The 15,742-nt window shown below is 50.5% G+C and overlaps 1 protein-coding gene across 1 annotated transcript; it reads left to right on the top strand.

Annotated features, from left to right (window-relative positions):
* The first annotated feature begins 4,660 nt into the window (after positions 1-4,660).
* LOC149810290 (peptidyl-prolyl cis-trans isomerase-like 1) lies at positions 4,661-6,101 on the top strand. The gene is made up of 3 exons (XM_089994311.1): positions 4,661-4,792; positions 5,351-5,527; positions 5,937-6,101. Exons 1-3 carry the CDS (start codon positions 4,661-4,663, stop codon positions 6,099-6,101), a joined length of 474 nt encoding a protein of 157 aa, XP_089850437.1.
* Positions 6,102-15,742: the final 9,641 nt, after the last annotated feature.

Below are 15,742 nucleotides of genomic sequence, written 5' to 3'. Positions count from 1 at the left end.
CCCATTTTCTGCAGCTTTAATTTCTCACCGGAGGGCGATGCTGTTTCCGGCCCTCTGTTTCCTTGGCTTGCAGAGAGCCTTTCTGCTGCTGTTGCGGCTGTGCGTTTTGTTGGTCGGAGCAGGCTTGAGCCAACTCTTCATGATGCATTCCGAAGGAGTGTCACACTTTGCATGATGCTTTCCCAAACCATCAAAGGGAATTCCTGGCTCATCCAGGAGCTGCGAGCCAAGACGTGGGTGCAACCAGTTCTTCACTCGAGTGCTTGTGTTGGGCGTATAGTACGTACATTGGAAGCAGTGCCTTCCACATTCGACTTGAACCTTGCCCTGCAAGCTTTATTGCATTTATTTAGGCTACATGATCGTTAGGTGCCATGCCTAGTTAGGGTAAGCAACCATTTTCAGCATGTGTAAGTGAGCCTGCTAATGCAAACTGTGTCCTGCCTCCCACCTGTAGGTAGTCGACGTTTCAGTTGAAGTGAGAGGATGCAGCACGCTCGTGGTGCTGCTGAACACCGTTTTTGTCAGTGATTCTCATATCACAACCCTTGCATGCATATAGAGCCATTCAGATAGTTGTCTACTTTAATACTGGATCCTGGCATGAAACAACAGTCGAAATGCTTTTCCTTCATGAGCACCAACATTTAAGCATGGATCATGGCCCATCCCATTTTCCATGCTGCACAATGGTGTATTACATCTTGCCAGTCTTCCACTCAACACGCAATTGTCACAGATACACGCATGAGACACTGCACGCTACTGATGATGCTCCTTCTTATGCGTTGCTCTCGATCGGGAAAATTCAAAGAGGATGACATAGCTAACGATCGATGATGAGGTCAACTACTACAGGATTTTGATCCAGATGAAGGCATCTTCATAAACAGCCATTGAGGCAAGGAAGTGCCTGGCATGAAAATGCCCTCCTCTTCTGATTATGAGGCTCAAAACATTAATTCATCCGATGGCATGTTTGCATACGCAACTCTATCAGATCATTGTCACGCTAACAGTTCAAGGCATATCCAAAGCCTTTGAAAAAGGGCGCAGCGCCCTTGCTGTACCCTATTTCGATTAGTCATCTACAAGGAATCATGTCCGCAGCATGGTCGTGAGCAGGCGATCACACGTTAGCAATCAATTCCTTACTGTTTAAGGCAAGGGTGAGGTGATACGCTCGGCCGCATTTGCGCAGACGTTCATGGCACGCATAAGCTATTCGTGCCATGAAACGCATCTCGCAGCAAGAGCCGATACTTTGAGGCTCAACCTTCAGGCAATACTCCTGTCGAAAGAGTCCTGGACGAGGCAAGCAGATGGCGGTCGAGGGAAGGGGAGGTGGTGAGGGGCTTGGCACGGTAGGCGGCCTGAGCAGGGTTCACTCGATACGCAGCCGAGGGGTCCAGATTATCTTGCGAGACGCGCTTGAAGCCGGAGCTAGAGAAGCACAAGCGTGAGGACAATCGGCGCATGAAGCTACAAAAACGTTGTGTGAGGGTCGTCCGCACGTACGGGACGAGATCGTCACCCTCGAAGGGAACGTACAACACCCGCTGACCGCGCTTGACCAGTAGCTCGGTGCCAAGCTCCTTGCTCATCTCTGCCATCCGAGTCAGGGCCACCTTGCGGTCTTTCTTCGTGGCCAGGTTGACTTGCGGATAAAAGCGCGCGAGCAGTTTGTTCTTCTCAGGGCGTTGCACCAGCGTCGTTGGGTGCAATTCCAGCCTCTGAATGCGGCGGCCTCTTAGCACTATCAGGTAGATGAAGCCGAGGTCGTTCCTCCTGTCCTTGTCCACCACGTAGTCGTTGATGAAAGCACCGCAGCTGTAGAGAATGATCCCCTCATTGTACTTCTCAACCCCCTGCAAAAACGCTCCCAGGTCAAGCTTCTGGCCTTGAGACGTTTTCCCTGCACAATGCGAAGTACAATGGTCGTATGAGACATCAGCGCTTCACCAGACCCTGTAATATGCAGGCCGCCATGCCTGAAAATGCATGATTTCGGAAGGCCAAAATGGAGGTCGAACCCCATTCTGACGAATCACTGCCAGCGATATCTGTCCTTGACGCTGCATGGTGCATTGCTTCCTGGATCACCCCCCGAATAGTCACACTTGCGCGCTCAACATGCGTGTCCTCGGACGCGATCGATTGGGTGCTGCCACATTGTATTCCAACCTCCCCTTCCCTGCACTCATCAACGTATCCCCGCTCCTTGACCCTCGAGACTACTCAATCGGCTGGTTCCACTAAGATGCAGTTGCTACGGTTTCACCGCTAACAGCAGTATCACCTGCACGAGCTGCTCTTCCATAACACACTGCTGCGCCAGACCGGGGTTCAGCCCCCAGTTTAGTCCTGGCAAGTAATGTATGATTGGGTATCTGGACCCAAAAAATCAGAGGGTCTGACAAAACACTGCCAAACAAACTTGCTCCTCGACATGCCTAGAGCTCCTGCCTTAGCACCACAACACACGTCGGACATGTTTGCCACCTGGTCGCACATGTTACCCATATACAAGCCCATCGCACATCGCACCTGGAAATTGTGGCTGCCATGTCCGTGAATGATGTTTGCACCAGCATCTATCATGTCTCTGAACACCTGCTGGATGTAGGCTGGAGGCTGCCCACGAGCCCAGATGGGACCCCAATGCATGCTGACTATGAGGATATCCACCTTGAACTGTGACTTGAACCGCGCAATCTTACTCTTGACAGCCCTCCGGTCAAAATCTCGTGCAGCAGGGTTGATGTAGTTGTTCCCCATTGACTGCATGACACACCCTCAGTGACTACAAGTTGTTGCACTGAGGCTAGTAGGAATAGCAAGAAGCTAGGTCTATGACAATGATTCGGCGCTGCGGGATCATAATAATAACAGTTCGCACCCTGGCAGAGCTAAGGGCTGCCCCCAGCCAAAAAACATGCATGAGAAACATCTGCTACAAAACTCCAATGACTCGCATTCTCATAGCCAGCCTGGTAGTAGTGAGTGCCTTGTGAGTTGGATTTATGAGGGCCTGTTGGCATAAAATTCAAGCGTTGGGCATGGTGGTGATAGTGCACGTCTTGCGATGTCACGCGGCAGTGCCAAGGGTCGCACCGTCGGCATAGCTCGCCACTCCTCTGGACCGTCGGCAAATGACATTACACCATATCGGACATCGTTTCGTATCATGACCCTCCCTCGCTCCGCATCTTGCTGGACGCCCACCCCCGCAAAACCCACATTTGCGCCCTGGAGGGCGGCCATTGTATCCTTGAGACCGACTGTGCGGAAGTCCCGGCTGTGTCTATTTGCCAGGCTGACAAAATTGACCCCTCCATGTTCCAATGCGCTCACATTGCTTGGGTCCGTGCGGAAATGCACCTCTCTATGCGCCAACAGCTGGTCGCTAACAGTGGCCTTTGTCACTGCACGATATGAGGGTATTGAGCCTTGTTGGACCTGCGATGTCGAGTTTACGCTTTGACAATTGGAAAGCAAAGCCAGAAAGCTCTTCCTTGGACACGAAGCCTTTGATAATGGGCGTTCAACTGTACCGTGAACACCTAGATGTCCTTATCGTTCCTTTATTGCACACCACATCGAGCACACAATGAAACCGTACCGGCGCAGTCCAGGTTGGCGCAGACGAATGCGGGCGCATCCAGCCAATTTCTTGCAGTATTCCCCCAAATTTTGCTGTGCTGTGTCCTGTCCTCGCTCAGCATCTGGTCGACTGCACTCATCAAGCAGGTTGAGTCGACCGAAATCAAGTCATGCCATTCGTTGATGCAAGAACTCTTCACGGCAATTCATTTCAAATTAAGACAAGTTCTCTTTTCCTGGATTAAGCCATGTCCGTCACTGTCCAGCAGCACCCGACTGAAGTTGTGGGGCGCACCATGCCGTCCTAGCTGTATATCTCCCAAAAGAACCGCGTAGCTGACAGAGCAAGGTTCTTCGATCAAGTGCTCCATGTTGAACTGTGGCTGCAGCAAGCCCACAGTCTGTTGGGCGTAAGTACGTCACGTTACTGAGCTGCAGTGGCTAACAGCCGGTTTGGCTGTTTGCAAGAAACAGAAATTGTATGAACTCAAAATTACAGCAGAAAGCACGCTGTATATTGCTCGCAGAAATGAAATGCACAGCTTGCCTCTGTGACAGCGAATGCTATGACGTTTTCGTTTGCAGGAGAAGAGTCACGACGGACTAGTTCGATTGCTGTTGCCAAAAGCAAGCAGAGCGCAGAAATTGCTTTCAGCACGGGAGAAGGATTCGAGGAGGTGGTCTCGCTGCCATCCAGTGGCAGCTTGCAAGGAAGCTTCGTGGCTTTGTGACAGTTAATTATGATGTCTAGAGATAACTTTTACCGCCGAGGCTCTCGTTTGGCGGGATACACGGGACTGAACGCGTTTGGTGCCGATAACAGGCTGTAGGTACCCAGGTCCTCTCGCAGATACGTCAAAGTCAGCGAATGCTCCCAGCCTAAATTTGCTCTCGTGCACCACTTACGGGTACGGTTGTGTCGACAATTGACCGTATTCCATGGTTCCGCCGTTCTCAACCGCCTGCATTACGTATGGTTACGCACATGTAGGGATCACGCTTTACAAGTAGCCACAGCTTGTGCTTCTTTGCAATATCCGTTCGGATCCAACACAAAATGGATGCCCCCCAAGTTGAGGTGCAAACGTCGACGGGCACTTTCACTGTAGAACTTTATATCAAACATGCTCCAAAAACCTGTGAAAACTTCTTAGGGCTGGCCAAGCGTCAGTATTACGATGGAACCAAGGCGTGCTTCCGCCTAACCTGCTTTTGGCTAGGACACAATCAAGCCGGACTCGTTTGGTTACATCCATGCATGCCGTACATGGTATATATCAGGTTGAATACTCTCGTCAAGCGTTGAGCATCAACTGTCTCTGGATCACCCACGCTCGATGCGCTGTTGTCTCATAGGGTGCACCCTATGCATTGTTGGGCTGATGGCCATACAGGACATGGCCACCATCATGGCCAATTTGCATAGGAAACATCAAACAATGATGTTTGAACTGATTTGTACTGCTCTGTTTGTACAGCTGGGCCTTGTGCGTGCCCGGCTGGTACATCACAGGATGATGTTCATCTTATATGCCCGGTCGTCACGTTTCTGGCGTGTGAATAGCGGAAGTCTCGTTGACAGGCATGTTCATGGGACCGTTGCCCATGCCCCAGATTTATCGGGGAGTGGTTGCCCTCTGTGGTCAGGTAACATTTTCAGCAAACTTCCTATTCACATGGAAGGTTGTGTCTTTCCACAGGGCAGATGACTTGCCCTTGAGAGGCTGACATGCTGCTTGATTCGCAGCTTCATCGAGTGATACCTGGGTTTATGATCCAAGGTGGGGACCCGACAGGGACTGGACGAGGGGGCCAGTCCATGTGGGGTGGGAAATTTGAGGACGAAATCAACCCCGAGTTGTCACACACAGGGGCTGGCATTCTCAGCATGGCAAATGCGGGACCCAACACCAACGGCAGTCAGGTGTGTGGCCTATGGCGTTTGCTTTGGCTTCAATTGCCTCTGATTGATATGGTTGCAAGCCATGCAACCTTCCATGGAGCTTCAAAGCTACATCGAGAGGCCCTCTAGTAGCGGCGCTGTGCTCTGCAAACCGATGATAGGATTTTAGGGCCCATTCCAATCGGGGTTTCGCCAGACCCGGTAATTTTCAAGTCACCTCCGCCTGAAAATGCAACGATTTTGGGGGGCAAATATGGGGGTCGTAACCCCATTCTGGCGAGTCGCTGAATCCAATGTCGTATGGATGCAGCAAAACGTGCACGATGATGATGAAGCGCAGCTGGTCTCTTCATGATGTTGTGCCCTGTTATAATGTTTTCTTACCGAAACAGAAAGAAGTTGAGATGAAGGCAAGTGCTCATGTCTGCAGTTCTTCATAACGCTGGGACCTACGCACTGGCTGGACAAGAAGCACACGATCTTTGGCCGGATAGCGACGGGCATGCCAATCATTCAACGGATAGGAACGGTACAGACAGATGCAAGTGATCGGCCCCTTGATGAAATCAAAATTGTCCGCATGAAGGTGCTATGAATGCAGAGAGCTACATGCCTTTCAACTTTGTTCTGCCGCTGTATCTGTTTTTGATATACTGCAATGCCTTGGATCTTGGCTCCTGCTGACAGCTGGTGACATCACGTCCAGTCGACTGACTGTACAAGGTGTCATATATTGTAAGATTGTGTATGAGGCCCTGATACTTCGATGACAAGCTTCAAGTCTCGAATGTCGAATTGTGAAGCAATGCTTTCAAACCCATTGTCTGCGCATTGGCGTGTTTGGCATTATTTGCCAAGCGTCTGCTTTTTGTCCGCCCATTTGTATAGCTGAAACACGCATTGTCGGAATCAAATACTTGTGCCACCTTCATCTTCCTCCGCATGGTTTACTCAGGGTATATGGCACTGACTCACTTGTCATGAGTCAGCAAATGAGGCTGCGCAGCCCTCGTGTCGGCAGCCTGCATGTCGGGCTGTTTACTTTTCTCTGTCCTCCTTTATTGTGGAGGAGAGTCGTCGAGCATGCCAGAAGGGCTTGAGTGGTGTGGCAAGGGTGGATGGGTGCTTTTCGCCCCGTCGCAGGATTCGCCTTTACACGGGTGGAGACACCCTTGCGATGTGAAGGGCTGTGGTCGGATGGCCGCTCGAGCCCTCGGCCCTAACAATGCACTGAAGCGGTCGCTGACTATGCGACGTTCGTGACCTTGAGTGCTGTGCACTGGCCCATGCAACGAATCTGGTTGTGGAATTGCCGAAACTGCGCTGGCTGGGCTTCAGCTGCATGGTGTTCTGTTCATTTGCCATGCTTCAAACGCTCTTTCCTTGCCATGTGAATTGGATTTGCCTGCAATGCAGAACGGAATGAGACTCTGCATCACCTAAGTAGGCCATGGCAATCTCTCGTATTGTAAACAACGACATTCAGATGGCTCGTACCATGTAATGCCAGACCGTTGAACAACCAACAGGCAAAATTTGCAGACAACTCGACCCTACTCCTGGAGTATGAATCACCCGAACAGGAGTGTGAATGACCCAATTGCTATCACACATTCTCACCCAATGCGTGCACTTCTGCACGTGCTGAGTTGTCACCTTCCACCACAAAAGTCAATCTGAAAGACTCGGTCTGCGGAGGAGTAAAGCGGGCCTGGTTTATCTGTGACGATGCGCAGTGTCTTTTGAGATGCTTGAAGTTGCCGCAATGCCATGCTGTGCCATCTGCTGATATTTACGTCATTACTGAGCAATACTGATTTCTCCGTGCCATCTGCTGATAATTTTAAGTTGATACCTAGTATTACTGATTTCTTGCAAGGCGGTGACACATTCTTTAAACACAATGCTAGCCGCGGATGCCCAACGGCATTCTTTCCGTATCCCAACAGCTTGATGTAAGGCATGAAGCGAACTGGCTAGGCACGTCCCGATCGGGCGCAGTGCACTTCTTCTGGCGCTCCCCCCAGTTGAATTATCATAGTTTGGCTAGCAAGCTGTCACCTACTTCGTAGTACCTGAAAGCTCGTGAAATAGGCCTCACTCAACATGCCTGCAACGCTGCTACCTGAAGGCCGAGCGGAAAGATAGAGCTTATGTAGCCTATGACGGCAAAAAAGGGTGCTGTCTGGGAAACCGTTGTATAACGTATTTATGACAGAGCTGTCATCTGTCTTAGCAGTTTCTGGGCATGATGACTGAAACAGTCTCTGACCGCAATATACCTACTCGACATGTTGACATTCCTCTTGTAGATTCCACCATTTCAGTGGTCCGCTCTAGTCGCATGCTCCAATTGCCAAACGGCAAGCACACATGCATTCGCACCTCAGGCTCATCCTGGTCCGGTGAGTTTGGAGTCAATTCAGAGATCATCGAGGCCAAAAGCGGCGTGTTTGCCCCAACAATCTTGCCTTCCTTCTTGCAGATGCCATTCTGCATGACATGCTCTCGCTTGTGCAGCCACTGAAATGCATCAAGGCCTTGATCCTGTGTTGAGTCAAAACCGAAAGGGCCGACTGTGTCGAGTCACCCACTTACGAAAAGATATATCTGTACACCTTGTTGCAATACATCTTGCTGCACGCTGCCACCGTTCGTTTGTGTCTTTGTTGGTTAAATACATTGTCCTGGTCAACGCGGTACCGTGGCTGCATTCCAAGGACAGCGTTTCAAAAAGCATTGGTGTCACACTGTTTCGTTCCACCCTCTGATTTTTGGGTCCAGATACCCAAAAATACATGAGTTTGCAGGTCAAAATCAGTTTCGACACCAAAACTGGCGAAGCACGGTGGTGTCATTCACCGAAAACAATGGCGTCGAGTCGCACCCGGTACAGCAGAAAGAGAGGCTCGGACTTCCCTCTGTGTTCCTTTGCCTCTTGAAGGAAGTTGCATGTCTCAGCTTTCACCTGCGCCGCAGGCAGCAACCTCTTTGCCCATGTAGTCCTTTCATTACATGCAGCTACTGAGCATACTGGGAGAAGCCCGGTGTAGTTGCATATAAATATGCATCTTTTGGCATGGGATATCTGAACCACAAGAATGCTAACGATCTTCGACGCATAGCCAAGCCTGGCACTGTGTATATCCAGCACTTCTTTGTCAGCACGGCGACAAAGCAGTGCCCGGTATACACAAGCACTCCTTTCCTGGTGGACATCCTGCCTTGACTGACCTGAGCGCAGATAGCTCAGATGCAGACTGCTGACGATACCAAACAAATGGGGTCTGTCTCCATGCCACCATCTCCATTTACCATTTCCGGACTTCAATGTCAACAGAAGTAATTCAGTACTTTGCCAGATTGGTCAACCAAGTAACCCCATTTTTGCAAACGGTCGTCATGCATATTTTCTGGCATCTAGACCCACGAATCCCATGGTAAATGCTGCAATGATTGCTACATGGCCATGCTGCCTTGCTCCTTGCAAACCAATGCGTGCCGCCATTCCGAATGGAGCGACATATTGATGACTCCATATGCTTGTATCTCACAAACAGCCTATAACCAGACTTCATTGCAGTGTAGCGGATTGGGGACCCACAGTACGCTGAGCTTACCGTCAAGAAAAGTAAACAAGACTCCTCCTCCTTTTCCATTCGTATCCTTTTGAATGTTGGCAGAACACTCTTGCACGTGCCACACCATTCCGAGTAAATTTCCACAACTGCACGCAAACGGCAGCTGTGAGGGCTTGCTACCTGGTAGAATGGGTGCCTTGCATGATGCCTTGGCGTGTTGCTGGTCAGGCTGCAGGATTCATGTGTTGCAAGAATTCCAGGTAGTTCTTGGACTTGCCAATGTCCATGCGGACGAGTGTTGTGAAACGGTGCATCGTCGAAGAAACATACCAAACAATATCACAATATCACAGTGAATGGGAGCCTGGAACGGGGTTGAGAGGAGGGGTGAAAAGAAAGAAGAAAAAGAAAATCAATCGGGAATCACGCCAGGTCCACGGAAACGAGCACTACGCCTACGAGGACACACCCAAAGGGTGACCGGGTTTGGTGCAATGAAATCTGGCACAGTGAAATGCTGAGACCAACGAGGCGTTTGGCTGTTGTCCCCTTTGTATAGTCAGGTAAGAAGTTCTTTGCTTCATGGCATAAGCGTTAATACGGGTCATACAATCTACTGGGTTCTTCCCCAGTCATCCATGCAGTGATGAGGATGAGTAGCAGGATGCCTGGAGGGTGCGCATCCCCAGTTCATAATGCTTGCTGAGAGTCTTGCAGAAGACTCCTTACGCCAGGTCAGGTGCACATAGGGCTCATGCAAGATGTGAACCGCCAGTCGACATAGCGTTTTGCATTTGCAGTGGCTCACCTCCTAGGCTCATATTATAGCTATGTGCCCACCAGTTGCCAGGATAACACCGAAATCGTGACCTCAGACATTCTCTGACTTGTTGTGATCATCATGGGGTCGTATCCGGCAAGTCATTTTGCTTCAGCTCGTCTCATGCCTGGAATGCAGGGGTCAGGCAGGAGTGACCTGTCAAGCTGGACATGCGAACGCCCGGACGGTTTCCATGGCGATAACTCATTTTACATAATATATCTGACCAAAAAAACTTGTTTCGTTCTCATGAATCATCCCTTGTTCTGAATTAGACCAAGGCATTATGACACAGTTTTCTTCAGGGTCGAAGGCCATGCAGCACGAAGCTCCTAGCATGAACAATCTCAGCAGCCTCAGTACCTTTTAGTCCTGGTTTGGATAAGTAATCTTCGAGCTGCTCGCTAAGCAGCACTTCGTATTGAAGCGGGGGCAGTTTCGCCATGGTGTCGCCCTTGGATATTACGCCTGCAGGCTACTTGGACAACGGTGGTTATGCCTCGAGCTCTGGTCGACTACTATATTGCTTGTATCAAAGCATACTTGACTTTGCTTGGAACATGTAAGTTAGCCTCCACTACGTTTAGTCCAGTCCATGAAGACAGCAAAGACAAATTCCTTGCATGAAATACCTGATGCGCGATTGCCGCTGCAATGGGCTTCGGTTGCTAGTCACTTGTACGAAACATGTCAGCATAGAGGGTACAGACGCGCGTCATGTATGGGGCTTACGATTGCCGCCATTCAGATACAGACATCAACGAACGGTGCTGCATAGGGCGTGAGCGCGTTGCGGTCGTTACACCCCTGCAAGCTGAGTGTGATGCATTTACCGTGTGAAAACAACTCAGCAAGTTCGCTTGTATCCTGGGATTTGCGATGATCATGCAATGAAATCAGTAGCTTCTTGTTGGCATGCACAGCTAAATAGCGTCTCGCGTGGTGAGGACCACACGGGAGCACCGCACAGAAGGCTCTGTGGCGAGTCACTTTCGAATAACAATTATATGAATTACCTGCAAATTGATGCATGAGAAGTAGGGGTTTTTTCAATGGCTATCGCTCAGTGAAGCTGCTGTCGACAACGTCTCCTTTCAGATGACGGCACCTCAGCGCTTCTACACCCCATACGAGGTGGCACAGCACAACAGTCCTGAAGACTGTTGGGTGTCATTTCTAGGAGGGGTTTTCGATTTGACAAGCCTCACGAAGGTACGAGTGTGCGTGTGTACATGTGTTGACAGCTCAGATGGAAACTTTGTCGTTTCAACTGTGCTCGACTTGAAACTGGACCATGCCCATGCAGGGTAAGCAAGGACTGGCAGTTGAGCCTATCCTTCGAAATGCTGGAACGGACATATCCCACTGGTTTGCCCCTAACTCGTGTTTGTTTTCCGGGCTTTATGCTCTGCTGCAAGGCAAGTTTTCCAACACTGTGGGGACGTCATCAACAAGGTTCTGCACAGTTCTCACATCCTGTAATTCAGCCAATGTTTGCAAGTCATGGCATTCATGGCGTTATCATGTGGATAGTAGCACACCCATGAATGCTTGTACCATGATGCATGATGTTGTCGCTGGTGCGCGAAGTGCAACCTTACCAGCCCTTGAATTACTTGCAAGGAGACCAGGGAAACTGTTGTCATGACAAGCAAACCATCCCTTTGAGGCATGCAATGTCCAAGAGGCCCTTTCTTGCAGCGTCATGCCAGCGTATTGCGTGCCAGCGTCTCTTTGAGTGCAGGTTTGATCCAGAGACAGGAGATGTCAAGACACAAGTGGACCCCATAACTCAGCTAGTCCGGCCCTACTGCCCTCAAGGTCGGTTCCTACAAGTACCACCCGTGGAGCCAACAGCGGACTGGGAAACCTGCTTTGGTACACCGTGGTGGAAAGACACTCGCCTCCAGGTATATTGTTGTTTCGTAAGCACCAGTCTGGCCCCCTTTTACTGCCTTTGCGACTTGATGCATGCAAGAGTTTATCGTCCCTAACATCCTCCACCGTGGAGAAGCTGCTGTCACTGGCCTGGGCAATGTCCTATTTGTGATGCCAAGCTCTCAAAGCTGCGACAAGAACCCACAAAAAACAAAGTGTTTGCCGAGGAATTGCGCCATGGATGGTCCAGGGATTGAGAGGTCTGGGAATGGAATGTGGGAACAGCGTGTTTCTAATCTCGCCTTTCTTGGTTTGCCACCCCAGCATTCCCCTGTCGATGGTTGATGAAACGTCAGCACTGCCGTTTCTCATCACGCACGCCCCGTGGCCCATTCTTGAGTTCTGTGCTGCCTACAGCAAGCAGACTGTGAGGCGGCACCAAGGCAAGGACGTGATGTGAGTTGTTTACTTTCAGCAGCGGATGTTGTCAAGCTTGGTGCAGCCAATTAAACATACAGCATCAAGTTGGGGAATGGAAGTTGATACTGTGTTCATTCACCGCAGAAGGGCAAGCTTTCCTGCCGGTGCAGAATGATTAAAGTGAAAAATGTGCTCACCAAGCAGGAAGACCACATGGAAGTTCCCAGCGAGGAGACAGTTGCAGAAATACGAGCGCGCTACCTGGCTCTCAACAGCCACGCCATGGCATATACTTGGAAAGCGTTTAAAAAGGACGCCAATGACTTGTTTGAGTTATTTGAGCTCAACATGAACTTCACACTTGAGCAGAACGGCATTGACGACGAGTCTGCCGTGTTTGAGGACCTCATGATTGGGACAGACTTCTACATCCCGGTCCTCCATCTGTACTGGAGCGATGACCTTACAGTAGCCTAATGTCTAGCCCGACGGCCACAATTCGCCTGCATCTGGCGTGCAGTGACAATGGTGGTTTTAGCTCAGCCCGCTTTTGAGTTGCGACGGCGGCTGTTGACACATTGCCTTGTAAACGACCAAACACTAGTCTCTCCAACGTTTGAATGTTTTGGGACATTGCATAATGGACAATAACTGGACGTGCTTCCAGATCGACGGTATATGTAACCCAGCTGGTGGTTGTCATCGATGGCCTGCAGTTGTCGATGCAAATGTGAATGGTGTGGATGGCATTCCCGAGTAGTTTTTGGGGCTGCTAATGTCCACGGAGATGCGGTAATGTTGTAAAACGTTGCGTCATCATCACCATGCTGATGTTCTTACAATGTTTGCTTGATATCCCGCATCAGCACGTTTAAACAAAGGCGTGTGTGTTCATGTCTACACAGGAGTAGAGTACTGAGTTCAGCTCTTCATAATCAACACATTACGCCTGTAACATATATGTACGGTGAATGGCCACTGCCGGTCGCGATTACTGCATGGAAGGGACTTGCCCATGGCGTTTATGCACTTGTCGGTTCTGCATAAGAGAGTTTTCAAGGTCTGGCTGATACGCTTCCAGCCGGGACAGTTGCTGTTGCAAGGAACGGTGGGGTTTTCCCCTGAGATCTGTAAGTTTCATTCGCCGAATTCGACGGCGTTTGCCGCTAGGATGGCTCATCAGCCGTTCGGGTTGTTGGGCCTCCTTCCGTCGCTTCCTTCTGCGTGCCATGGCACCATCTGACTCATCTGATGATGAGTCACTCCAATCGCACCGGCGCTGGCGCTTGCGTCGGGGCGCCCTGCGGCGCCTCCACCGAATGAAGAAATACCCACAAATGCATGCTGCTAGAAGGACAGCGGCAACACACCATGCGATAGCTGGCAAAGCCGTCACAGCAGTTCCTGGAACAGTCACTGCTGATGGGGGTGATGCGACCACGATGGGCCCGTCCCAGGGATCTAGCGGCGCTGGTGGAGATGTGGAGGATGCGCCTGGGGGGGGAAGTGGAGCAGACCCTGTACACCTGCGTGGCCAGAGAATGCGGGTGATGTTGCAACTCACCTCCAAAATCATCATAGAAGGAAACGCTTTGTTCCAGACCATCTCTTCTGTTGCCAGACCATATGATGATTGTAATGGACACGGCGATATGACATGGAAAAAGGACAATTCTTGAGCTCATGCCTTGATCAATGAATGTATTTAATACTCACATATGGTAAACTTGCATTGTAGATGAGCGTGAACCACAATCCAGATGGCCATTTCGTAGAATCGTGACACCTCGAATGTCGAAAGAAGTTGAAACGTCACCATGGATCTGAGGGCATACCAGACCTTGTCAAAAACGCTTTGCTGACTTTTCGTAATCCATCCAGGTTTGCAGACACATGCACAGCTGCTTCGATCACCGTTCACGCCGCACACCGGCTCCACGGCACAGCTGCTTTGTTGAGGCGGAGTGCCCTCAAGGAGTCGCATCAACATCAATGTCTTTTGCCAGCAGCTGCAGCGTTTCATCCGTGCACTAAGAAATCCTAGCAAAAGTATCTGTCATGACAGGCTTGTTGGGTGGTTATCGCTCGTTTCCGTCCGCATGCACACCTGGAGCAAACAGTCATGAGCTCTGTGCAGTGGATGTAGGACAAAATCTGGTAAAACAGGCTGACGGGCTGGCATACAGATGCATACACACGGCCCGTCATTACGGCTTGAGACGAGTACGTGTTTTTGGCTGCACTTGTGTCAAAAGAATGTACACCGTGCAGCCATCTTTCACACAACCAATGCGTCACGCAGGGTGAGTATGAATGGCAACCTGGCGCGTAGATCGGTGAAAGTCATCATTCTCACAGCAATGCAGAAGATGTCCTTCCTGTCGATTTCTGTCCTGACGCGCAGCACGTAATGCCGAACCAGGGGAGTGCTGGACACCAGGCTTCGACACCAGGGCACCGAGTTCGACGTATACGAACGCAGACCACCTAACGCACCTGCCATACGTATGTACATACGTGTAGGATGGCCGGCATTCTGCGTGGTTCTCCACCCTCGAGGTGGCTTTGACCTTAGGCACCAACGAACGGGTGGGATCCACACACGTTTCTGGTTACTAGAATCGCTGAGCTTCAAACTCCAAGCATTGCATGGGAGGGAAGTGCTGCCAGAACAAAAGCAACTGGCTAGCGAACATGCAGACCAAACTAAATTATCTAACATGCTAAGTCATCCATCAACAGCTGGCTGGTCCCCACCGGTCAAACGTAGGGGACCCTACACAAGCAGGTCATGCGAAGCGTATCCCCAAGCACCACTGTGTTTGATATGAGCGTCTACACATTGTTTACCATGAACAGCATGCTCTTCCTACCGACCACGAATTCAAATCGGACCGATCAATAGCAGCGGATGAGCCAGCAAAGTTCCCCTCACAATTCGCTGGGTTGCCAAGTGTGACAAGTCGTCCCAGTGAGGGCAGAACATGAACGGCAGACTCTCCTTCCTTGAAAGCGCAAGCGATGTTTCGCAAACACGCAACTCGAAAGCACACATCAATCAGGCGGCCACCTCTGCCTTGACGTCCTCAACCCGCACTCCATGAAGCTGAGTATCTTCGAGGATCTGGGTGTGCGCTCCCATGCGCTTGAGGACAATCGCGTCCCCTGAAATGCCACCAGACGCTCCTGCCGGGCGGCAGGCAGTTTCCACCATGGTTTTGATTGAGCTCTGCTTGTTCCCGTCCTCAGACAACTGCAAAGCAGACGTATTAAGTCAATGAAACGCACTCACATCCGGAGTCAAACCAGCACACGTCCGGAAGTATAAGTTGCCGATACGCATCATGTTGCACCCCCCTCCTCCTCATCTGCAGCAACAAGCCTTCAGCGGGAGCTATTGTTGATGATGTGTTGCTGCTCAGTTTAAAAATAAACATTGCGATGAATTATGAGCAGTTTACACCACAAAACAAAGTGCTTGTATGAGTGGATTTGCCTAAAGGAGGAGGGGCAAGAGGAGGAGGAGGTAATGTTGCG

This window comes from Nuphar pumila, unplaced genomic scaffold (assembly GCF_984573655.1).
Source record: "Nuphar pumila unplaced genomic scaffold, dmNupPumi1.hap1.1 HAP1_SCAFFOLD_399, whole genome shotgun sequence".
In the NCBI taxonomy this organism is placed as follows: Eukaryota; Viridiplantae; Streptophyta; class Magnoliopsida; order Nymphaeales; family Nymphaeaceae; genus Nuphar; species Nuphar pumila.
The sequence above is the reverse complement of the archived record's forward strand: the minus strand, read 5'-3'. Positions and strand labels throughout refer to the sequence as shown.